General features: G+C 36.3%; 1 protein-coding gene across 2 annotated transcripts in view; it reads right to left on the bottom strand.

Moving 5' to 3' along the window:
- Positions 1-26,505, bottom strand: part of ATP8B1 (ATPase phospholipid transporting 8B1) — a 138,813-nt gene that overhangs the window by 10,547 nt on the left and 101,761 nt on the right. For both annotated transcript variants that reach the window (XM_027868928.1, XM_027868927.1), the window contains exons 15-23: positions 26,217-26,373; positions 23,264-23,452; positions 21,657-21,769; positions 18,996-19,160; positions 17,993-18,104; positions 15,478-15,553; positions 12,341-12,473; positions 5,589-5,877; positions 922-1,145 (exon numbers count right to left, since the gene is read on the bottom strand). In XM_027868928.1, the coding sequence (XP_027724729.1) occupies positions 922-1,145; positions 5,589-5,877; positions 12,341-12,473; positions 15,478-15,553; positions 17,993-18,104; positions 18,996-19,160; positions 21,657-21,769; positions 23,264-23,452; positions 26,217-26,373 (1,458 nt within the window). The remainder of the gene's footprint in view (positions 1-921; positions 1,146-5,588; positions 5,878-12,340; positions 12,474-15,477; positions 15,554-17,992; positions 18,105-18,995; positions 19,161-21,656; positions 21,770-23,263; positions 23,453-26,216; positions 26,374-26,505) is intronic.

The raw sequence follows: 26,505 nt of genomic DNA on the forward strand, positions 1-26,505 counted from the left end.
TATATGTTATCCCACTTTGCTAATGGGAAAAACAGTAATAAGGGCTTCTCTGGCCTGGGAGAGATGTGTTTCTTTTTTTCTTTTTTTCTTTTTTTTTTTGCTAGGCAATGGGGTTAAGTGACTTGCCCAGGATCACATAGCTAGTAAGTGTCAAGTGTCTGGTTTGAGACTAGATTTGAACTCAGGTCTTCCTGACTCCAGGGCTGGTGCTCTATCCACCTAGCTACCCCTGCCAACATAAATCTTAATCAAATCTATTATTTAGGAAAAGAGAAATTCAGTAAGTCCCTTTCTATAAAATAGGTAAGGACACAGGTCATTCCATAAACTGGATCATATGTAAAATTGACAGTATATCCAAATAATCTGAAACATGCTGACATTCTTCATTTTTTCCATTATCAGTATATTAGGAGACATGAAAACTTGATATTAAGAATTATATTAAAGTTTAAAAGTGTGTTGTGAGCACATACTCACACACATATATACATATTTTTTTAAACGAGGCAGTCCTCTGCGATTTTCACAAATGTCAGCTTTGCAAAATGAGTTATACAAAAGGGGATTTTATATAGCATGAAAAGATTGTTGAGAGATAATAAGCCAATTGTTGAAATTTTCTTACCACAACAGAAGGTAAGCTATGCAAGGGTAGAGACTATTATTTCAATATCACCAGTGCTTAGAGAGTAGGACAGTAGGCACTTAGAAGCATTTATTTACTGATTGAAAGATAAATAATTTAAGATAAAGAATTTTATGTGGTTCTGCCAAAAGGCAGGAGAAAGGAAATTATTTTCCCTCTATGTTCAAGGTTTTAAGTACACACACACACACACACACATATATACAGAGTCTATATTAAACTAGGGACAACTTCATGAAAAAGACTAATTAAAAACAAACATCTCCTATTACCTGTGCTGAGTACCCATTGAAGAAGGAATACCAGAAGTGAACCAAAGTGAATGCAAAGTTCTTGTAGAAGAAGTATCTGAGAAACTTGCACATCCTGATGTAGGACCATCGACCATGGACCAACAACAATCTTTGCAAATATCTGAACTGAGCAAAAGAGTAATCACTAGACATGACTGCTTGCATGCCTTCTTGTCCACTTATGCCAACACCAATGTGGGCACCTAATGGAAGAAATACAAAAGAAGATATCTTAGTTATGGACTTATTGGAAGAGAATTAACACCAACCAAATGGCCAAACTCCAGTCCACCCATACCCGGAAACTGCAAAAATGAGCAGAAAATAACATAAATGGAACATGGCCCTATCTTCCGGACACATAAAATTAATGGCACAATTAGTCTCCTGAATCTTCTCTCTGCATAGTGATGTTCTTCCCCTGCGGCTTCTTCTAAACTCAACCTGGAGTTGAATACTTGATATTTTGAGACTTGATAAACATAGCAAAACCTGGCCATCTAAGGTTATTTTAAAAAGTTGTCAGAAACAAAAGTGATAAAGACCCTATATTTTTACCCTTCTAAGAGGCATTGAGTCAACTTTTCTGGTTAATGAATGAGAAAATATGAATCGTTTACAGTAGTGTTAGCCAATAGCCTTTAACACTTTCGTTCTGATGACTCATAAAATATCAGTGACCCCAGGCACTTTAGTGCTAGGCCAGTGGAGGACATGCTCTGTGAGGTCCTTCCCATGCTGGAAGGGTTTTGAGTACTAGCCCCCAAATAGACTGCACCGTGGCACAGACAACCTATCTAAATATGGATAGGTTCCTCACCAGAAGCTCAGTCTACTCTTGTGGCCCCTTCCTCTGACTGGCTGGTTCCTTCCCAAACCTCCATTTTAAGGAAAACACCCATCCCAGTCATGTCATCCAGGTTCTACTCCTGACTCTCCAGACTTTTTCCATCATGCTCCCATGGGGGTACTTTTCTCCTTTTCCCCTCTTCCTTTCCAGCTTCCTTTTATGTGTGTGTCTTCCCCATTGGAACATAATCTTCCTGTTTTCCCAGTGTTAAACACAGTGCCTGGCACAGAGTAAGCACTTATATGCTTGTTGACAGGACTAGGCTACCTGGTGGCAATTAGGATCCCAGAAAACTTACAAGGAACTATATGTCAAGGTGTAGAGGGGTTGTGATCTGCATTTGTTGAAGAGTACCCTAAAGAAGATTATCACAGGTTTTCTGAAGCATTTAAGCATTAAGAAGTCATTATAGTGATGAAAAATACTGAAGTGCAAAAGGGAGGGAAAATAGAACACATCAAATTAATTACTTCCTAGAGTCTAGGAGGGAGGAAGCTAGGTGGTGCAGTGGATGGAATACCTGGCCTGGAGTCAGGAAGATTCATCTTCCTGAGTTCAAATCTGGCCTCAGACACCTACTAGCTGTGTGACCCTGGGCAAGTTGCTTCACCCTGTTTGCCTCAGTTTCCTCATCTGTAAAATGAGCTGGAGAAGGAAATGGCAAACCACTCCAGTATCTTTGCCAAGAAAACCTCAAATGGGGTCATGAAGGGTTGAACACGACTGAAATGACTGAGCAAAAGAGTCCAGGGGACAGTCAAAACTTGAGCAGAATTATAGGCCAAAAAAGGGCTTCAAAATCAATTCCAAGTTTTGAATTGATTTGAAACTTTGACAAACAGAAAACCAGCTTAACTGGCTATTTGACTTGGTAAAGCTATTCTTAAGGATATTTAAATCAGTTACATCCTTTTAGCTCCTATTTTCCTCTATGTAGCACATCGTTAAATTAGAAAGAGACTTAAATTTTAAACAAATCAACAGGCATTTTTTGATCTGTGGCTTTAAGAGTGGTGGAAGAGAGAAGTAGTATAAATACCATCACACCCATGTTACAGATGAGGAAACTGAGGGTCAGAAAATGATGACTTGCCTACAGCCAGACATCTAATAAGTGTCAGAGCTAGCCCTCCAGTCCATATCTTTCTCATTCCAAGGCCAACGCTCTTTCCAAAACAACTGTTCTCCACGAACTTCATTTTAGACAATATATATTCCTGGAAAAGTTAACAGCCTTTCCTTAGATAACTCAGACTTTATGAAGTTTGCATTTAATATCTTCTGTTTCATATGGTTAAGTATAGCACAAAGTTACAAAGAGCAATGTCGGAAGGGGTTTGCATAATCAAGTATCACCCATATGTGACTTGGCTGACTTAACAAAATTAAAAAATTTTAGAGTCGGAAGGAACTTTAAGGATTTGTCCAGTTTAATCACCTAATTTTAAAGATAAGTGAACTGAAGTCCAAAGAGGTTCAATGGCCTCATTAGTGGCCTGAGATAAACAATTAAAATGCTAAGTCTGGAGCAAAAACCAAGAGTAAAATAAAACAAAACAAAAACTTCTTGGTCTTTTTTATAAGAAGCACCTTAACACAGTGTCCTAAATATAGTATGTTTGCTGTTGAATTGAAATAAACAAATTTGGAAAATATCGTAATGGTACATTGTAGGCTCATAAATTTAGAAGAAATCTAAAAGTTAAGTATGACTTCCAAACTCATCACTACCGTAGGCCAAAAATAAAGGAAACTAATTAAATAAAAATAAGAAATAAAACCATAAACTAATAAATAAATAAGTAAATGAATAAATAAATAAAGGGAAAGTCTCTTAGTAGAATCCATATCTAATAAGCTAGAAATTGTTTTTTAAACATCTTCTCCAGAGCCAAATACAAAAAATGGGTGGCTTATCTGTTATTTTGCATTATCCATGCCACTGTCCAAACCATTTGTATGGCATCTATAGTAGTTCAGAGCCTAAACAAAGAGGCCCTGGTCATTTTGTAACAAATTTCACATAGTTGTGAGAATAAGAGTTCAAACAAACTGAATTGGAATAGAACTAGAAGTGGGGGCAGATACAAAAGTCAATGAGATGACAGTAAGAAGGCATACATTATACAGCAGGCTCTTGACAAGGAAGCTAACATAGTCTGGAAATATATATCAGAAGAGGAGGATGAGGAGTAGAAGAGTCTAGAAAAAGAAAGAGATAAGTATGAGTCATTAAATAGACTGGAAGGGAAAATTCAATAATAAATAATTACTATTAAACTCTTAGCAAGGTAACATATACCATGCACACAAGTTCTAAATTAGTTTATTCATAGATCATAAAACTGGAAGAGTCCTTAGACCTCATTGTATACGAAGGGACTGAGGTCCTGGAAAATGGAAATTACTTGTTGAAGGTTACACAGGGAGTAAACAAACCTAAGATTAGAGCAGAAATTCTCTGATGGCATGTTCAGTGCTCTCTCTACTGTACTATGCTGCCTTATGACCTCAATTGTAGCTGGTAAGTATGAGATCACAGAAGACAAATCTAGATTGCAGCACTGGCTTAGGTTTAACAAAGTTTAACAGTATTTCTACTACCTTTTTTGTATGACCTGAAAAAAGCACTTTAATTTCTCTCCAGCCCAGTTTTTTCAGTGATAATCTTTAAAGAAAGTTAAGAAGATCTGAGACAAAACTTCCCTGGAATTGTTCTATAATGTTCTATGGAATGGGTATACTTTTGGTGAGATCATATGATAATGAGGCTCTTCCAGTAACAAATTCCTCTTATATGTGTACTAAGTGGACTTCTATCATCCCAAATAACAGGATTATAGACTTATAGGATCAGAACACTTTGGAACTAGAAAGGACTTTAAAGATTCATCCAGTTCAACCACTTTATTTCAAAGACAAATGAATTGACGGGGAGTACAGTAAGTCATATAATAAATACTGAGGCTCCAAGACACATAAAGCATTAAAAAGTTCCCAGATAGGAAATGCTATGGTGAAAGATTTTATGTATACACATATACTGTGTGTTTGTGTGTGTGTGTATACACATATGTGTATATATATATAGATAGATAGATAGATAGATATACATGTATACACACATATATATTGGAGTACTTTATCCATATAAGCTTATCTATATATACTTGTTTAATTACTGCCCTTTAAAAAATATGGCCACTGTCCCTTAAGATTGCTGCCCCAATGAACTTTCTGTTGTAAAAAAGAAGAGCATTTAAGCAAAGCCAAATAATGTTGATCAGTATATTTCACATTTCACATCTATAGGTCTCTTTACTGAGAGGGATGAAGGTATGTTTCATTACCAGCACTCTCAGACTAACCTTGCTTATACAATTCAGCAATTATATATTTGAAAAACAGGTATAGAAAGAAAGTAAATTCAACATTTTACATTGAAAAGGGTATACAGAAATGAATTGAATTCCATGAGTTAGAAAGCCTAGCAGGGGTGGGGAACTCGTGGCCTCGAGACCATATGTTGACCTCAAGTGCGATCTTTTGACTGAGTCCAAGTTTTACAGAACAAATCCTTTTATTAAGGGGACTCGTTCTGTGAAGTTTGGATTCAGTCAAAGGGCTGCACTTATGGACCTAGAGGGCCACATACAGCCTTGAGACCACAGGTTTCCCACCCTGCTAGGGAATGACATTTATGAAATCTCCAAAACAATTTTCTGATCATTTTGTTGGGAGTCTCTACAGCCTTACAGAACATGCTCTCTTAACAACTTTTGGGTGCTTTACTTACTCTTAATCATATTCACATCATTGGCACCATCTCCAATAGCCAGTGTTATGGCTTTCTTGTATTTCTTCACAAGCTCCACGACCATGGCCTTCTGCTTGGGAGTGACCCTGCAGCAGATGACTGCACTGCACTCACATGCTAAGTCAACAAAATTCTTCTGCTGCTGTTCTTTATTAGCCTCAAGTCTCCTTTTACTCTGAGTACGTATCTGTCTTTCCTCTTCTGTCCTGGGGAATTTCAGTTTCAGGATTTTACTTCTCTTTGTCTTCTTTTCTAGAAGAATTTCATTCTATAGTACCAGAGAGAAAATGGTTAACATTTAATAATGCTCTTCTTTTTTTGCTCCAACATTACCTTTCTCTAGAAACCTTGAAAAAACGACATGGACTTAAATATTTATCTTTATTATAAAATTATTAATAATAATAATGATGGTGATAGCTAACATCTATATAGCACTTACTATGTGCCAGGTACTGTGCTAAGCACTTCACAATTATTTTCTCATTTAATTCTCACAGCAACCCTGGGAAGTAATATGATTATTATTATTCACATTTTATAGATACGGAACTGAGGAAGAAGTTAAACGAATTGCCCAGGGTCACACAGCTAGTAAGTGTCTAAGGTCACATTTGAACTCGGGTCTTCCTGAGTCCAGGCTCAGGGCTCTGTGCACTATGGTACCACCTAACTGCCTTGCCCATTGACATTGCCTCTTTCTTATTTTACATTATCTTTTCACAGAACAGAAAAGGAATTAGGAGAAGATAAGTATGTATTATAGTCATTTTGCTAACTTGAAGCTAATACTTGCTTTAAAAAATATTATTTTTCTGGTTTTCTTATGGTTTTACATCGTGTTCATCCCCAAACACATTCCTCACCCTCCCCCACCAAGCCAACCATCCCATATAACAAATTTTTTTAAAGAAAAAAAAATTAGTTTAGTAAAATCAATCAATACCTCAATCATGTCTGACAGCATTTACAACACTACATACCTATGACCCTCTATGTCTTGTGCTTTCAGTTTTAAACAATGATTTTTGTAAGGAGAATATTTATATCTTTGGAACCACCTCAAATCTGGCCCCAGATTTAATCATAGTTGATATACCCAAGGGTGGAAAAATGTATATCAAATAGTGGCTATTATAATTATTCATTTAGGTAATGACAAAAAAAATTATTCAAACTTCTGTACTTTTGCTAAAAGCTGCTTGTTTAACAGATTCCAAATCTACTCAGTATAGGGAAAGAATTTGCTTACCTTTGACCAGTGTTATCTCACAATAACATCCAGGAATTAGTCAATGGTTAATTATGTACAAAGGTAAACTCATATGTGCAATAGCCTTAGAAATGGAGTTTTTCAGGTAGATAAAAAGACCTTGAATTGGCAAAATATAGGGGCCCATAACATAAATGGGAATGGGAGAAAGGCAACAACTAAAAGTATACAGATGTTGACAGAACTTACACAAGACAAATGACAACTCTATGCTATAGGGCAAAAGGAAGACCAAGACTAAGATATAGAGATCAAACTCAAAGAATGAGAAGCAAGATGGGAAGAAAGCAAAGAAATTAGAATAAAGTCCATGAATAAAAAGAAATGGAGGGAATAATACAGGCAACCCGACATTTCATTCTTTTATTTCACCTTCCATTAAGGTAGCTTAAAAACTTAAACTAAACTAATTAAAATAAAAAGCCTTTATTAGTTTTCTACCATAAATCAATATGTAACTGGTGGTAAAATGTTGCAGACAGGTGTAAAATTAGGTAGGTTCAGGTTATATAACATTTTTGTTGGAATGATGTTCATGGGTTCCCCACGATCCTGATGGTACTTTGCCATTCTGATTGTGTCCTAATCTCAGAACCCACACCACTTTACCCTGACTTTCTACTACCTAATCCAGGATGTGTGATCTTTGATACTGGCTAGAATTCCAATAGCCCCTTTGTGTTTATAGCTAAAATGGGAGCACTAGCCTAATGCCTTAGGAAGAGCCAATCTTACCATTGACGAAACCTGTCTTTTACCTTTGAACCAAAGACTGTCTGCCCATTTCTTTCTATTCTAATTGCATACGTCATTTGGAGTCTATTCAATTGTCATCTTGCCTATGGTACTTCATCCACCTGTGTTCCACTGTCAATAAATGTTCCAAAAATCATCTTGAAAGTATTGCTCCAACTATATTCTTCACAAGCTTGTAATCACAGGATCACTGCCCCAGTTGTCAAGGTCATACTCTTTTTTTTTTTTTAATTTTTTAAATTTTTAGGCAATTGGAGTTAAGTGACTTGCCCAGGGTCACACAGCTAGCAAGTGTCAAGTGTTTGGTCTGAGGCCAGACTTGAACTTAGGTCCTCCTGAATCCAGGGCCAGTGCTCTATCCACTGCGCCACCTAGCTGCCCCAAGATCATACTCTTAGTTTTGAACTTCAAAGCCTAACTAGCTAATCTCTCAAATCTCCCTTCTTGTTGGGTGCTATTTTCTAACTCTCATACATAAACTCTATTCTAGCTAGGTTATATCCACCTGTGTTTTTCCTCCAATCTCTAAGCCTTTGTTCAAACTGCTCTTGAGTAAATAACAAATGCCATCCTGGGTTCCAACAAAACCTAACACCTCTAATCTTGAAAATTCTGTCTGCTCATTCAGTCAACAAGATGTAACAAAAGCTTGTCATGTATAAAATACTGTGCCAGCTACTGAGGGGGAATATAAAAATTATTAACACATTATTCCCTTCTCACAAGGAACTCACTACATAATTAAAGGGAGATGAAATAATTGCATGTGAAAAATACACCTAAAAATAAAAGACAATATGTTATGAGAGTTCAAAAGTGGGAGAAGCCAATTTACCTGGAGTGTGTGGATAAGGGAAGACTTCATGGAAGAAGTAGCCTTTGAACTGAACTCTGAAGGATTTCAAAAGGCAGAGTGGAAAGGTGGCAGGGTGGAAAAAAAGAGAAGCTATTTCAGGTCATGGGAACAACCTGAACAAGGCAGAGAGATGGGAAAGCACAAGGCATATTCAGGGAATGGCCAGTAGATGATTCCAAGGTTTCAAACTTGGATATCTGGGAAGATGGTAGTGACATTAAGAGGAATAGGGAAATTAGGAGGAAGGGCAGGTTTGGGAGCTAAGATGATGAGTTCAGTTTGGAACATAATGAGTTTGAGATTCTGAAAGGACACCTAGGTGGATATGTCTAAGCAGCAGTTGAAAATGCCCACCTAGAGTTCTGAGAAGTGAAGAGAATTTTCTACATAGAAATGAGGATTGAAGTTGTGTCAGTAGATGAGCCTGCTAGATTAACAAAAGATGACAAAAAAGAAGAAGAATTTTTGAAGGAACCAGGGGAGAAAAGGTATCCTAATGCATTATTACTGGAAGCGTGAACTGAGTCAGTCGTTCTAAAACAATTTAGAACTATACCCCAAAAGTCACTAAAATGTGCCCTTTGACCAAATAACATCATTACTCTGCATATATACCCAAAGAGGTCAAGGGATAGAAAGAACCCATTAAGAACAAAAATATTTATAGCTTATTTAGAAATAAAGTTAGTGCCTATTAACTGAGGAATGGCTTAACAAATCTTCCTTTTTGAATATAGTGGAATACTGTTGCACTCAAAGAAATTACAGAAAGGATGGATTCAGAGAAACTTGGTAAGATTTAAACTGACACAGAATGAAGTAAGTAGAATCAGGAGAACAATTTATACAATAACATTATAAAGAAAAACAATTTTTAAAGATTTAAGAACTCCAATTAATACAATAACAAATCATGACTCAGGAACACTGCGGATGAAACACGCTTTCTACCTCTTGAGAGAAAGTAATGAGACATACGTTTTCACACAGGGTCAACATCTGAATTTGTTTTACTTGACTATGCTTATTTGTTATAAGGGAGAGCTTTTCTTAAAACATTTAAAATACACAGATGAGAACAAAAAGAGGCAGAAGGGTTCAGTAGAGAAGTGTTGGTAGGTTCTATTTAGTATTAAATTTAATATTTAAGATATACTTTTAAAATGCTGTACGTAATAGAGATTCAAGCTGTTATTTGTTCATTCTGGTTTTTTTGATATAGAAATGTTCAAGTTGGTTAAGTTCATAAAAAAGAGAATTTTTAAATTGACATTGAATATCAGGGGTAAATATTCATTATTGTTACTGTTAACAGAAGATTTCAAGAACATCAAAAGCAAGTCTTTACTAGGAAAAGGTTGGGGACCATGTCTAGAGAGTATACACCATTTGTATCTATAGGCCCTAGACAGGAGTCCACTACTAATTCCTCCCAGTTTTGTAATACCACTTCACTTTCTTGCCAGATAACCTAGAGTCTGATCAGTTGATGCATTCTACTGAGTCTCCTTTCCCATCACTTACCCCAGGGTTTTCCTGCGCCTCAATAAGGAAGAAAGTGGAGGGAGGTGACATGGTAGTCTAATAGCCAGCCCACCAACCTCCTAGCACACTGATCCATCATGCATTAGGAAAAGGAATATACTACAAATCACGGAAAGGGATACATTCTTCTCCTTCATACACTCTAAGAGTCAGCCAGGCTGGCCTTCTTATCTTTTCTTACATTCTATCTCCTCTCTCCACTTCCTTGCACTGGTAGTCTCCAATGCCTGCCATATACTCCCTTCCTCATCTTTGGTTCTTTGAATCTAGTTTCTTTCAAGCCTTCGCTCAAACACCACCTCTTACATGAAGTCCGCCTGATCTCCCAGTGGTTATTGGACCCCCCCCCCCCACCCAAATGAACGTATAATATTTATTTTATATTCACTCAGGTGTACATGTTTGTCTTCCCTGACATAGAATGGAAGCTCCTTGAGGGAAGGAGGATGGTTTCATTTTTCCATTTGGGTCCCCCGCACAGTGAGTGCCTGGCATATATTAGGCACTAAATCAATGTTTGGTAATTGATTGCTTGATTGGGATGGGAAGAAGGAAGGTAGAGTAGCAATAGGAAAATATATCAGTTTGACAAAATGTAAATGTTTTTATGTTCTATGCTTTGGCCCCTGGAAACTACTCTCACTTAGGTTCATCAATTCTTTCTGAATTGTACACTTAAAGTAGATCCCATCAGCTGAATCCTCATAAACCAATTCAGCCATAGTTTGCCCTTTCCCTCTATGCCACCCAGGAATGACCAGACCCACAGTCTTCTTTGAGCTCTTAATCATGTTCTTAATCATAAGGATTTCCCATGCTAGATCATTTGTTTTTTAGTTTTAAACTCATGGCCCCAACCTGGTCCATTTCTACTTCCCTACATCTCAGCAGAACCGAACCATGTTACATAGGGCTTTCAAAACTAAACATTAGAGTTTCTATTTTATCCTACAAGCAACGGAAGTCACTGGAGTTAGCTGAATAGGGGAGTCGGGTGGTCAGATCTGCATATAAGGAAAATTATTTTGGGAGCTGTATGTAGAATGAATTAGATTAGTGAGAGATTTGAGGCAGGGAAATTAATTAAAAGACTGCTGCAACAATTTAGGTAAGAGATGATGAGTGCCTGAACTCATGATGATATCTCTGTGAGTAGAGAGATGGGGTAAAACACAAGAGACGTTGGAAAGGTAGAAATGGCACTATGTGACAACTGGTTGGTTATGTGAGGTAAGCAAGAGTGAGGAGCTGAGGATAATGCCAAGATTATAAACCTTTGTCGAAACAGGGAAATTTGAAAGGAGGGAAATATGAGTTCAGTTTTAGACTTGTTGAGTTTCTGATTTCTTCAGGACTGGTCATACAAGGCTAACACAAAGGGAAGAGATTGGGACTGGTTATGTAGATCTGGTTGTTATCAATATAAAGATGATAGTTAAATCAATGAGAAATGAGAAGTTTACCTAGAGAAAGAGAAGAGAAGTGGGATCATAACAGAACACTGGGAAATAACTCCAGTTAGGAGGCATGTTGTGGGCAATAAGCTAGCAGAGAAGACTGAGAAGGAATTGTCATTCAGGTAGGAGGCAACAGGAAAGCATGGTGTCAAGAAAACCCAGAAAAGTAACCAGAAGAGAGGGTGGTCAACAGTGTCAAACACAGATTAAGAAGGATGAGGACCGAGAAAAGACCAAAAGGTTTGACAATTAAGAGATCAATGGGAGCTTGGGTGAGAACAGTTTCAATTGTACAATTAGGTTGAAATCCAGACTGCAAAAGGTAGAGAAGTAAGTGAGAGAGGAGGAAGTAGAGGCAGACAATCTAACTTTATAATTAGGTAAAGTCAGTTTTGTTGAAATTGAGAATTGCTTTCATTTACGTGTATTTTTTTTTTGTGTGTGTAGAGAAGCTTTTAGATACATGTGTTGATTGAAAGACAGTTCATCATGTAAGCAAAGTAAAATATCTTATAGTAGCTAACATTTATATAATGCTTTAAGGTTTGCAACGCACTTAATGATATTATCTCACTTTATCTTCAGAACAACCCTGAGAGGCTGATGCTATTATTATCCTCATTCTACAAATGAGGAAACTGAGGTAGGCAGAGGTTAAGTAATTTGCTCAGGGTCACATAATAAGTACCTGAGGCCTAATTTAAATTCATATTTTTCTGATTCCAGGTCCAGTACTCTATCCACTGCACCACTTAGCTGCCTCAGATGAACGTTGGAGAATTTATCAAAGTAATAAGGAAAAACTAATCCAAATGGCTGCTCTTTACAGTTTAAAGATACATACCAACCAGGAACCAGTGATGATTAAAGCACGGTTTCCACCACTTGGAAAGAAAGGTTCATTCACAGCAGGAGAGAACTTTGCATAAACCCCAGCTCTATTCTTCTGGTTTTCCCTCCTTGTGTGTAGAAGAGCACTGGGGGAAAAATAAGCATGAGTTTTGAACTTAAAGCTTTCTAGGAACTAAACTCAGGAGTTTAAAATGCTATTTTAAGCACATCATCTTATTGAGACTTTATTATCTTATTCTGAGACTGCTGTGCTCCTGGATGTATATTTGTCTTGGCAAGGCAATGGAAGAAAGAGCAAAGAGTGAATTTTTCCCAGCACAACAAGGAAAATAACTATGGATTGGACCAGGATTCAATAGGGTGGCCCTTAGTTATATACATCTCCCCTACCCCCCACCTTCTCTTCACCAATGTGTGATTAGACATGAGCCCATGCCAGCATGACAGAAGAGGAAGGTCCTGGGGGTGGGAAACAAGGGAATAAGAATGCCTAACTCAGGGGCGGGGAACTTGCAGCCTTGAGGCAAGTGCAGCCTTTTGACGGAATCTAAACTTCACAGAGCAAATCTCCTTAATATAAGGATTTGTTCTGTAAAACTTGGACTCAGTCAAAAGGCCACACCCAAGGACCTAGAAGCCCACACGTGGCCTCGAGGCCGCAGTTTCCCCACTCCTGGACTTTGAGGGAAGTGACACAGGACCTGGCCACCATGAAAGCTTGGAAAGAGCAGCAAGGATTGAGAAGGGGACGGGGGCAATAGCACTGTGGCACCTGTGTTTCTGCTGGATAGGACAGAGGGTTGTTCAGAGACCCTCACCCCTGAATTTACTCGTGTGAAGGAGAACATTGAGCAGAAAAGCAGCAGCATCAGGAGCTGACGTGGCTCCGCGGCACTCAAGACTGCAGAGAACAGAGCAGAGTTGCTAATTCTATTCCTTTCCTGTAGAAGCAGGAGTTGGAGGCTGGGAACTAAGCACCTGACCTCTGTTCTTTTCAAACCTAAGTTTCTGTAGTCATTGCCTACAGATAATGGGTGGGTTTGTGTCTGTGCAGACTGTCTTTTTATACTCCTGTTTGGCTTGCCTATAGGGCAAAAAGAGTTTGCCGTGAGGTGACTGTTTTAAATATTTGGCTTTCATGGCTTTTGCTTCTAAGGCTATGAGTCAAGAACTGTATACAATGATGCCAGGCTTCAGTAATTTTAACCCCACTATGTCATTCTTGTATTATTTAATTCCATTGAAACCTAGCATCAAAGGATAAAAGGTAGAGTTTCTCACTGGGTGGGGTCACTATAAGTCACAGGAGTCTTCCTGGATAAATCTACAAACCACAGCCTTGACTAACCGGAGTACTATTCACAAAAAGGGCCCAGGAAATAGAAGCAGCTCTTTTTCTGAGAGCCATAGAGAGCGTGACGGCTGCCCCAAAAGCATCTTTTGTTTGGTGACATCGCAGTATCAGGATTAAATTATCAAACTTGCTACTTGCAAAAATTCATCTTAACCCTAAGGTTCAAGTTTAACCACCTTCAAAAAAGAGACTGAATTTTCATTTATTAAGACCATGACTGGTAAAAGGCCAATAAGATCATGAAGGGAAAAAAAGATCTCTCCTCCCATCTCTATTTCCTCCCTGTATCTGTTCTCTCTCTCTCTTTCTCTCTCTCTCTCTCTCACACACACACACACACACAAATGTGTGTAAAATAGTTATATATACAATATTTTTTAGAGTTGACTGGTGCACTCAGACTTTAAATAACTGTGGTCACAGTATGTGTCATTGGTAGGACTTGAACTCAGCATGTCCTGCCTGCCTTATACCACACTGCATCTCTATATGCTATTGAGAATTATGTAAAATATTTAGGAGGAGTCTGTGATTAGTTTAAAACTATTCAGTCTAACAGATCAGCTATATTATCTAAAATAATTAATCAACATATTAAGAATTTGTTACTTTATTAAATTACTAGTTTTTAAACCTGGAAAACAAAGGAAAAACAGTCTTGCCATCTCTTTCAGGGATGAATTATCTATATAATTTTTTTTTTGTTTTTGTTCAGTCATGTCTGACTCTCTGTGACCCCATTTGGGGTTTTCTTGGCAGAGATATTGAAGTGGTTTGCCATTTCCTTCTCCAGCTCATTTTACAGATGAAGAAACTGAGGCAAATAGGGAGAAGTACTTGCCCAAGGTCAACCAGCTGGTAGGTGTCTGAGGCCAGATTTGAACTCAAGAAGATGAGTCTTCCTGACTCTAGGTCTGGGGCTCTATCCACTGTGCCACCTAGTTGCCCCATCTACACAGATAATTAATCTCATAACTCTTTGCTTGTCTAGTATAGCATCCTAATATAGTGCTCTACAAAACTTTACCACCATCTTTGGCAGGACTAATAACGATAATCAATTTCCCCCATTATCTTTGAGGAGTGAGACATAAAATTTTATGTTAAATTTTTTCTTCTGGGTTTATTATACCATATGTGGGTGTCTAATGAACCAGCTTGGTGGACTATCAGTGACATTTGTATATGCTAAGTTTCTTAGTGGGTTTTTTTTTCCCTTTTAAATATCTGAATCTGCCAAACAAAATGACACTTTTTCTCTGGATGTATTAAAGGTCAGCAGTTGGCATGAATAATTTTTGATGCTTCCATTCCAGCTTAATTAACATTTCAGTTTCACTGAAACCAGACCTGTTCTTGACTGTGAGGATATGTGGTTATTACCTCAATAGTATGCGGAGCTGCCCACTACTCCTAAAACCCAAGCAGAGATGTATTTGTTAGTCTTTTTTTCAAAAGTGAAAAGCTACCAGATTAATTTACACTAAGGTATTAAGAAATTCATTAGACTCACTTTCTTTCTTCCACTTAGGAAAAATGTCCTTTAAAGGGAAAGAAAGAGGATACAGATTTTGCTCTAATAAAATAAACTCTAAGTGAGGCTCATTGGCTTTAAACTAATCACAATCTTTTAAGTACTCTGCATTATTTCCACTGCCTGACCTTGCTTTATTATGTACCCAATTTCCCCTATCACTAGCCTTCTTATCAACTACTCTTGATTTGCCTCTAATTTGACATTTCTAAGTATCCCAGAACACATTCTCTTTACTTACTTAATATCTTCACCATAGCAGATTGTAGTGTCCTCTGTCAAAAGTTCACAAGCAAATCCAATGTTTTCAGCTGTTTCTATAATGGGACAACATTAAGTCAAAAGATGTTCCTACCAAGCCATTTTGTGACTTGAATATAAATTGACTTTGCCAAGTAATAATGATTTTCAAATGATGAATATAGCCTGAGCACAACTTTAAAAGAGAATTTGCTCTGTCAATTTTAGGCAGAAAGAAAATTTGTAAAACAGGCAAAGGAAATGTATTTAGAAACTTAAAAACCTTTACCCTTTAAAATATAGGGCATAAAAATATCAGTCATAGCTTGCTTATGTGATAGAATTTTGGCTATAAAAATGGAAAATATATTCTTATTTAACAATTCTCAAAATCTGAAATAATACACTCATCTTAAATATACAAGGCAATACACACTCTCACCTAAAATAAGTATCAATGAATGAAGTACATATAATAAGAAAAAAGTCAACAGAAAGCAGAATTTTGTGTGTTTAAGGAAAGTTGCCTTTTTTAGATTTCTATAATAAATAAAAAAAGTATTCTATTTCCAAATCCCTACGTCAACTATATAGCCTCATTTAAAAGTCAATTAATAAGCCACTATGTTCTGATCCTAATTAACTTACTTAGGTTTTTAAGTAAGAAAATAGTTTTGGTTGGTTTTTTTTTTCCTCTTCAGTCACCTTCTTTTTGGTATGGGTACAAAGACTTGTTAAGTCCAAAGTGAAAAATACACTGAATGGGAGAGTTAACAGGAATATAGGATATAGAGCTATAGGTTGCTGTTTTTTCCCTTTAATATATCACCCTGTATGACTCCCTTCTCATTTTAGAGGTTTTAAAAGGTAAAATAACTAGCCTAAGGTCACATAAGTAACAAAACCAAGGTTAGAATTCCAGCTTTCAGACCTAAAACCTAGTGTTCTTTCTACTATACCATGGAAATTTTCTGAATGAAAGGTCTATATCTTAATCAATTCCTTTTTAGTAGTTAAAGAGTCAATAGAATGAGGTCTCCTTGAGGGCAGGGACTGTTTTAGTGTTGTTTTTGTCTTCCCTGCCCACAGCACAGTGCCTGGCACTGAGGAGGCACTGAATAAAAACTGAACTGAATTAACTGGTTTTGATAACATTTAAAAATTAAAATCACCCTTTAGTTGCAAAGGTTTTAATCAAACTATGAAACGGGCAATTTTAAGGGAAAACAAGATACTTCGTTAGTAAACAACTGTCCTGTTTCAAAAACAATAGTTACACACCCCCCCATAAAATGCAGCACTAGATGTATATGATAGTGTAGGGTATGGGAAGAGTTGACCTGCATGTGCGTGTGTGTGTGTGTGTGTGTGTGTGTGTGTGTGTGTGTGTGTGCGCGTGTGTGATTTTCCCCCAATTACATGCTAAAACAATTCTTTAACATTTGGGTTTTTTTTTAAGTTTTGAGTTCCAAATTCTATCCCTCACCCCCTCTCCCCAGCCCTCCCAAGACAGAAAACAATCAGATATAGTTTATACATGTGCAATCATGTAAAACATTTCCATGTTAGTCATTTTTGAGAATATTCGAATAAAAGAAAAAGAATGAAAAAAAGCGAAAAATAACATGCTTCAGTCTGTATTCAAACAATTGACCTGCTTGTTTCTGATCAACCAGTATGGGTTGGCTCAGGCCTTGGGTGTTTTGGGGATGACAAAGCTTCTGGCTGCTTACAGACAGCCACGAATGAACCAGGAAAAACCAAATAGAGAAGAGGCAGCTGAAAACCCAGGTTCAGGCTTGCTTATGCAAGATATGTGCTTTACCTGCCATATGTTGGAAATTCAATATTTCTGCTTGAGGAGAAGGGAATGGAACAGTGACCCCTCTTCCTTCAACTCTCAAGGGAACATCACTTGCCACAAGGTGAGAAAAAGTGAGACAGAGATAGAATAACTCCCTTTTTAGCTTCAATTTTTTTTTAAGCAATTGGGGGTAAGTGACTTGCCCAGGGTCACACAGCTAATAAGTGTCAAGTGTTTGGTCTGAGGCCAGATTTGAACTCAGGTCCTCCTGACTTCAGGGCTGGTGCTCTATCCACTGTGCCACCTAGCTGCCCCCTAATAACTCCCTTTTTAAAAGAAGTAATAAACTCCCTTTTCATTCCTTTTTAAAAGATTATTTAGCTCTTCATGCTTACTGGCCAATGAGAGGTTTGCTTCGTCATTGCCAAAGCTACTAAGTACTGAGCTAGCACACTGGTGGGGTAACCGGCAAGAAGGAAACAGGGAAACTCTGAACAAGCCTGGTTGCAGCAGTAGGTATCATGTGCTGAACTGTGTCGTACTGACAAGGCATTGGGAGTTAAGAAAAGGGAGTGATGAGTATGGGCTGGAATACTTAAAGATCACTCTAAGTTTCAGAGAACTGATCTAGACCTGATACAGTAAAGTGAAAGACACCAGTCATAAATTAGATGTTGAATTCGTAAATTCACTTTTATACACAATAATTTACCTTTCTTGTCCCCAGTAAGCACCCAAATCTTAATGTCTGCTTTTGCAAGTTTTGAAATGGTTTCTGGGACGCCATCTTGTAGTTTGTCTTCAATAGCTGTAGCTCCCAGCAACTGTAGTATCCAAAAATAATTGTTCAGGAACAAACAGAAATAATGTGATGGAATGTAAAAAGTATCAAACCATCATGAATTAAGAATTGTGTACATTAGCATTAGCTCAATGTTCAAGAGTGGGCTAACATCTGATATCAACCAAAGAACTGGCTAATACTCCATGTTCATGGTAAATTACACACACATACACACACACACACACACACACACACAAATTGCTTTCATTGTCATATGAGCATTTTCATTTACTGACTAAAAGACAAATGCACAAAATATAATAATGATGACAATCATAACACATATATCAAGTAAAAATTATGCTGCCATAGTTTAACTGAAATTACCAAATTCTCTGAACATTAAAAATAATTAACATATGTTCTGTACTAGCCTTCGGATGGTAAAACAAACACCATAAATATCATACTTACCATCATCAGTCACCATAAGTTAAAATCTCAATCATAAACAATAATAGTTTCAAGTGTTCAAGTTGATTTGCAAGAATAAAAACCTTGCCACTCATGCAATAACATTCATGTAATAAGAAGCACATCTTATTTTATGTAAAAGTTCAATTTTAATAGGTATTTTATTTTGTATTTTAATAAAAATATAGATTAAATTGTATTTTAAAATATGTTTGAAGAAAAACATAATATAGCTATCAGATTAGTGTCCTCCCCATTCTCTAATTAGCTCAGGAATTTTACTCTTTCCTCGATGATAGCAACTGAACTTCAATATACTACTTCCATCCCATCATTTTCAAGTTGTGGAAATGATCCCTTCTCCTCACATACTGAACAGAAAATGAATGGTTTGATTACGAGAACTACCTTTATTGTAATTATAAGAATAGGAAAAATTACTAAAGTTAATACTCACAATTAGATCTTTTTCAATTTCTTCATAAACTCTGTCCAGCGCTTCATCTCGATTAGTCGAGGCAATGCTGGCAGCCATGAATTTTTTATTCCATTCTGCATACTCATTTTCACTAATTTCTTTGTAGCAAAGGCACAATGTTCTAAGTGTCTCATTTGCAAAGATCTGTTTTTATTTAAAAAGACATAAATAATTATTTTGAGAGTATTTGAAATATTACATGGCAGTAATGAAGTGAATTCAAGTGGTGATTTTATGAAAGAATATGAATGATGTACAAATTAGATAGTAGATGAGATTAAGCATATGTCTCAAAATTTACTTCACTTTTAAAACTGCCACATACTTGACATTTTTATTCTAAACAGAAACTCCTCAGGACCTAACATTCTTTCATCATGCAAATTAACTAAAGAAAACTTTGAAGTGAAAAAACAAAATACTAAAATGAGTCTATTGAAAATTTGTCATAAAGATATATTCCTGAACAAAAAAAAATTCCTATCACATAATAAACTATGACTTCCACTAAACTGAACACCAAAAATTTACAATAATACTTAGTGGCAAAATGATGTTTTAGAGAAAAATCTTGACAACTTTGGTAATGTATTCCCATAAAACCCACAAGAAAACCAACCATACCTGGACTCCAAACCAAATTTGAAACCATTATTTGAGTCTTCCCTCAAGTAAAACTGGGTGGAAAAAATATTCCAGAAACTTTTCCATTATGAAGAGATTAGAATCATTATTGCTTTGAATGTGAATTATATATAAGTTTATTTACAGACGATCCTGAGTTGAACTCAATTTAAAGAGCTGAATACTCAAGGATGTTGTATAAAGATGTTGCTAATATTAATGGTTATCAATAATACTTTGTTGTATATAACAACTTTTTCAAAGCACTCTGATATGTGATGTGATGCTGAATTAAGGATTATTTTTTAATATGTATACCACAGATTATCCATCCAAAGAATTGTCCTCCTTCAAAGTAGTCACTTTCAGAATTTACATAATTATTCCAATGAAGCTACCATTACTCCCAAAATTTCAGAAGTCCTTTTTTATAATCACAAATTAATTGAAAGAAATAGATAAAATTTTATTGACTACAAACATTTTAAATCCAGAAACACTGAGAAAAATAGTGTCTACATTATAGAGGTATCATAATATTCTGTACAGGTCAAACCACAAGAAGAATACTGTGCCCAATTTTGGGCACCACATGTTAAAGAGGGATAGAGGAGTTCCCTACTCTGATAAAAATCCAGGTAGAGACCCTCCCCCAATTCCCTATAATTTATGTTAGAGTGTATTTAAAAAAAAAAAGGTGCCCAGAGTGATGAAGGATCTGGAAATTCTTACATGAAAAATGTCCCAGATACTGGGAAAATTTCACTTAAAGAAGAGAAGGTGAATTGACATATTTTTCCTATGGCTGACCTGCTATATCTAAAGGCATGGTTTGTGTCTTGTTTCATGTTTTTATCCCTAGTACCTAGAACAGTATTTGATACAGCATGAGCTTAATCAATAATGGACTTCCAGTCTATAATTTACTTGTGCCCAAAAGTTATATGGAAGACCTTTTTAATTATTAAAACAATATGAAAACTCGACCTAAAAAAAAAAGCAAAGAAAATGACTAACAAAAGAAAAAAATGACTTCAATGGAAATGTTTTACATGAGTGTATACGTATAACCTACATCAGATTGCTTACTGTGTAAGAGAGGGGGAAGAGAAGGGATGGATGGATAGAATTTGGAACTCAAAACAAAAAAAATACTAATGTTAAATTTTTTTACATGTAATTGGGGGAAATAGGTATATATGTATATATAAAGAACACTAGGAAAATGGAATATGCTTTCTCTTTAAATAGTGAATTCCCCATCAACCAGAGGCAGAATGACTACCTCTTAATGACTTTATATAAGATACTTCTTTCACGGTTGGGAGGTTGGAGTAGATGGTACCTTCCTACTTTTAAGATTCTCTACCTAGTTTAATCTCCAACCTTATTCTCTAGAGTTGGTCATGAATGACTTTTGTCTGTTTAAACAAAAAAAAAAATCACTCTTAAAGAATGAAAACTTGAAACCACCACAGATAATAAAAACATGCAATTCCAAAGAACTTCCAAAAATATTTGAGGGAAGTAGTAGCAACAATAAAGTAAGTATACCGTCTTTCAGGATGACTACGTTAGGGGAACAACATTCATTTGGATGAATTCTGATACAATGATTAAAAAAAAATCAGCCTCATTGACTTATAGTCAATGCATATATGCTGTGTTGGTAAACTATACCAGGGGTGGGTGAAATGGAAGTGGTGTTAATCCTATTTTGCCTTAGGAACTGAGGTGCGGTGAAGTTAAGTAACTCGTTTAAAGTCACCTGGCAATTTGAGTTACCATGCTGGATTAACACATTGATTCCACTTAACATGTGACAACAGCAAACAAAGGTGTCCTCTGTCAATAGACACATGCCCTATTACTATAATGACAGAGAGAAAACTTAACATTTTCTTCTCTTTGTTTGATACTTCTTCCACTAGACAATGTTGAATGATTGATGTATTAGTTGAAGTTTAACTTGACTGCTTAAATTTATGAAATCAAGATTAAAAAAACAAGACTTACATCCAGAGCATCCTGTGTTTCCTGTCTGGTAGGATTCATCGGATGGAGTCGTTCATAAATAACAGTGTCAGCACCTTTACAATAAAGTCTAATATGACCTTCTGGTGTTCTTACTATTAATGAAAAAGAAAATAAAGCATTCAGCTATATTCTTTGAGGCAAGCTTAACTTTCATTAGATTGTCACTATTAGAAAGTATTAGTGTCAAGATCTTCTAAGGGTAACACCATTCATAATGATATCAATCTGTTACAATAATCAAGGACTTTTGCCCACAAAGAATTGAGCAAACCATTTAAATAAATAGGACACAACTAGTAAAGTGAATGTGATAGATGCTTTCCCATTTTTCAGGACTCAAATTGAAGTCCTACTTAACTGTACCAGGCCACAGGGATTACTATGAACTTAATTGCAGCAATCATTTGGGATTATTATTTACTGTCTCATGATATATTTTATTGTTATATCACATTAACTTTCTATGCGTGTCCTATTTCTGCAAATAAGTCTAAGTTAATTAATGACAGAGTTCAAGTACTTTATTTGTTCTGTGTTGCCACAGTGTCAACAACCAAGTTCATCAGATGATCAGTATTCCATAATTACTTATGAATAACTCAATCATTACATGATTAGATTTAATTGTTTAGAACTTTTACTTTCATAAAAAATAAAACAAGAAGAGAGGATTCTGGGGATATTAATTCAATATCTCTAAGATAAATGGAGATGTGTTCGACTCATTTTAGTACCCTTCCTCTCTAACTCCTTTGTATTTATTTCGCATATATTTACCTATGTACGTATCTCTCTTGATAGAATGTAAACTTGTTGAAGTCAGGGATTGTTTCACTTTATGGATCCTCAGTGCCTAGCACAATGCCTCACACATAGTGGGTGCTCAATAAAGTTTGCTGATTTATTGATTCTGTTCTCTGCTTAGTAAGTCTTTCTCTTACAAAGCACCATTTCTACAGTGTGAGACATACTTTTTGATTCCCAATCACAATTTTGTTCCCAAGCAGAGCTCCTTTGCTTTTTTGACTTTCCCTTGTAAGGAGTGGAATATGAATATTTATGTTTAAATATAAATATGGAGCCCAGAGGTTACCTCCAACATAGCATTTATGACAGTAATCACATTTTAAAATATTGTGTTCTCTTTCTCTGCATCATCCTACGTGCCCAAGGCCAATACCCAGGGTGCTGAATCTGTTTACTACAAAGAATATCCAACAGACTAAACTGAATATCTTATATCCTGCAGCTGTTAATGTAAATGAGGTCCATGTAAGACACAAGATGGGAAAAGCAACTGGACTTGCACTGACATAGGAAATTCCCAGATGAGGAAAATCTCTGCCAAAACAGGTCAGAAACTTCTCTGTAACTTAGTGTCTTAGAAAGTTCAAGAATGAAGGAAAAAATATAAACTTAACCTGTTTCAGAAGAAGACTTGAAATTTCCCGTGAGTCAAACAATTAGTTCATCAAATGCTTTTACCATGGAATCAAGCTGAATTAGACTACAGGTACATAAATTAGTTATTATAGAATGTTCTTTAAAGGTAATCCTTTGAATAGAAGGTTTTGAGTGAGACTTACCAATTATGGACATTCTCTTTCGATCACTGTTAAAATCTAAGATTGCCAGAACATTGTATGTCCTCTCCATTCCCATCTCACTTATCGTGATCGTGTTCTGTGTCCTTGCAAGGAAGGCAAAACCAAAGTTGCGGGCAGCAGTGACTAGAGCCCCTTCATCTGGAGAGGCTGCCTGGTAGTTGATTTGCCCTAGAATGAAATATTGAGAGTGTAAGACAGAGGCAGAGAGAGAGAGACAATGAGATCGAGACACAGTAAGAGACATAATAAGAGAGGGAAAGACAATTAGAGAGTATGGGTGAAGAAACCAGAAGATACGTCAGGAGTGAATGAATACATGTATAGATCAGAGGCATGGGTCAGATATCAGTTAAATGAAATGTTTCATACCAAGTTTGTACACCTTTTTTTTTTTAATATCACCAAGAACTTGTTGAGGGCTCTTAAGTGCAAGTAACTGTATTACCATATTTAGTAAAATAGGATTCAGTTGATATCTGATCCTGATTTTCAGAGGGCTTGGATTCCAATAAGAATATTGATTCATGCCTCGGGGAGAACAAGTTATTGCTTATCTCCCTCTTTCAAATGAAAGAACTGAAACATACAGGAAAATTCTCTACCTCCAGAACCAGGACAAAAGAATATAATTTCTCATACCTTCTGATAGATTTATTTTGATAATTACCATCAATTAGCCATCTGCAGCTTCTACAAAACTCCTAAAAAATTCCCCATAGTATGTCAAAATTGTGAGGGGGAAAATCTTGATGTGGAAGGGATAACCGTAGTATCTCTAATGCCTTGAATATGTGCAGGCTTTTAATAAAGTTCTATTGAATTTAATTAAATTTCAGATTTAGAATGGAGAAATAGCTTATAGCTTGAGGCAACAGGGAAGGTTTGTTGGAAGAGATGGCTTCAGATTTTGATCTTGAAAGAAGGGAAGAATTTCAACAGGCAGTCACATGAGGAGAAATCATTGCAAAAATAGAAGATAACAAGCAAAAAGAAACTTAGCACAGTGCCTGGCATGTAGTAGATGTTTAATAAATACTAGTTGCCTGACTGACATGGGCAGTAAGGGATTGGGGGTTGGTGAATATTCTAGTTGGTCAGAAATGTAGAGTACTTGAAGGTATTCAGTATTTGTCAAGGTTGGAAAGATAAGCTGGGGTTGGTGCTGATGTGAAGGTCCTAGTTATAAAGCAGGGAGTGCTGTGTTCAGATCTGTACTAGAGAAAGGTGATTCTAACAGCAATGTGAAAGACAGAATAAGGTATGGAGAATTAAGAGATAAGATAACTAGGAGTATTAAGGTAGTTCTGGAGAGAATTGAGAAGTTCAGAATTAAGGAAGTAACAACACTAAAAAGAGAAATGTTTTTAGTCAGAGACAAGAGACACTGTGAAGGTAAAAGGATCTTTCAAGATGTGGGGACTGAGGTAGAATCAAGAGTCAAAGATCTTAAGATCATCAGCTGTGAGCTGGAAAGAGTCTTCGAGGTGATCTTCTCAATTTCTAACAGATTGATCACACACATGTGTGTGATCCACATGACCCACATGATCCACATGATCCACTTTTAGAGATCCCTGATCTAATCCAAACTCCTCAATTTATAGCTCAGCAAACTGAAGCTCGCAGAGGTCAAGTGATCTGCCCAAGGTCACAAGATAGTAAAAGGAAGAGTTAAGATTTGAACTCAAATTCGCTGACTCCAAATCCAGTGCTCGTTCCACTATGCCACACTGACTCCAGGTTTTTTCAGTTTGACAGAGTGGTTGTATCATCAACAGTAACAGCAAATCTAAGAATTACAGAATTTGGATGAAAGATAGTGAGTTCATTATAGACAATGTTGAGTTTGAAATGAAAGAAAAATACTATTCCTATCTACTCAAGCCTATAATTTCACTATGCTAAGACCTAGAGAATTAAGTGTAAACCATGGAAGAGACCTCTACCCTCATCCTCACAGAACTGTGCACTTCCTTTGAGAATAAATGATAACCACCATGGAGGAAACTCCATGTACGTGTTTTTGTGTATTTTTGTGTATGTGTGTGTGTTTAAGTATCATCAATTATCCAAAGCCAGAGAGCCAGGTGGCTTTATGACATTGTACTTTGTCCTTATTCTGTGAGGAGATATCCCTTGGTCAGTCAAACAGATTTTAACCTCTCTTTCTATGACTGAGCTGGTATCATCCCATTGCATAATTCCTCACCACGATCTCTGATAACCCCTTTCCATTTCTCAACCTCAAATTGAACTCTGAAAACAGTTTTTATTAGACTCCATAAATTTATTCTAGAAGAATGGTTTACTTTGGAATTTATGGAATGATGCCATGCCCTGTTGCTAATTATTTGGTATTTAAACATTTCTTTCCACACAATTTATGCTCCACTGCAGATAAATTAAATCAGTGACAAGTAAATACTGAAGTGTTTTTGTTAGCTATATTGATTAAAGTATGAAAGTGAGAATATTTTACAAATAGGCACAGCTTATGCCTAAGTACAGAGAGGCAAGGGGACTGGTGCTTTCCTCACACCAGGACTCTATATGATCATATCTATATTTAAGGATTTCAAACAGCTATCATTTGTCAATGATGGATAATTTCAAGAGTACATTTTAAATTTTCTAATGTGATTTTAGACTAGTAGTCATAATGCTAAAATAGTTTTTAAATCTAACCTTATTTGGAAATGAAGGTTTGAAGAAGACGGTAGATTTTAAGCTCAAAGGCTGAAATCAAATATTTCTTGGAATCCTTTATAACTTATATACAGAGTGAAAGCGCAGTCATTATTTTTGATTAATCTCTTGAGAAATTTGCTGTGTATGACAGTTATATGCGATTAAATCTTCAATATGAGGTCTACAGAGTAGATGATAAATTTTCAGGCTCTTTTTTTTTTATACCAGTGAAATACTTACTTACCATCAGTCCTATCCACCATGACAGTGTGACAAATTGCAAGCAAAAAGAAGAACTGTCTAATTTCAGACTCTTTCCCTGACTGGATTTGTTCAATCAGATAATGGTCATAAAACACAAGCTTTCCGTCTGCATACGTATTCCAACTAAAATCGACTTTCTGGGGAGAGGGAAGAAAAAATGCTGATTATGAAAATGCCAGTCTAAGAGCTTCAACAAAGCTTAAAGTTTCATTCTGAGCTACTTTTTTTTTGCCTAGAAAACAATCATTGTGTAATTTAAATGTATTTTT

Source organism: Vombatus ursinus, unplaced genomic scaffold, assembly GCF_900497805.2.
Source record: "Vombatus ursinus unplaced genomic scaffold, bare-nosed wombat genome assembly UNPS02014791.1, whole genome shotgun sequence".
Taxonomy (NCBI): Eukaryota; Metazoa; Chordata; class Mammalia; order Diprotodontia; family Vombatidae; genus Vombatus; species Vombatus ursinus.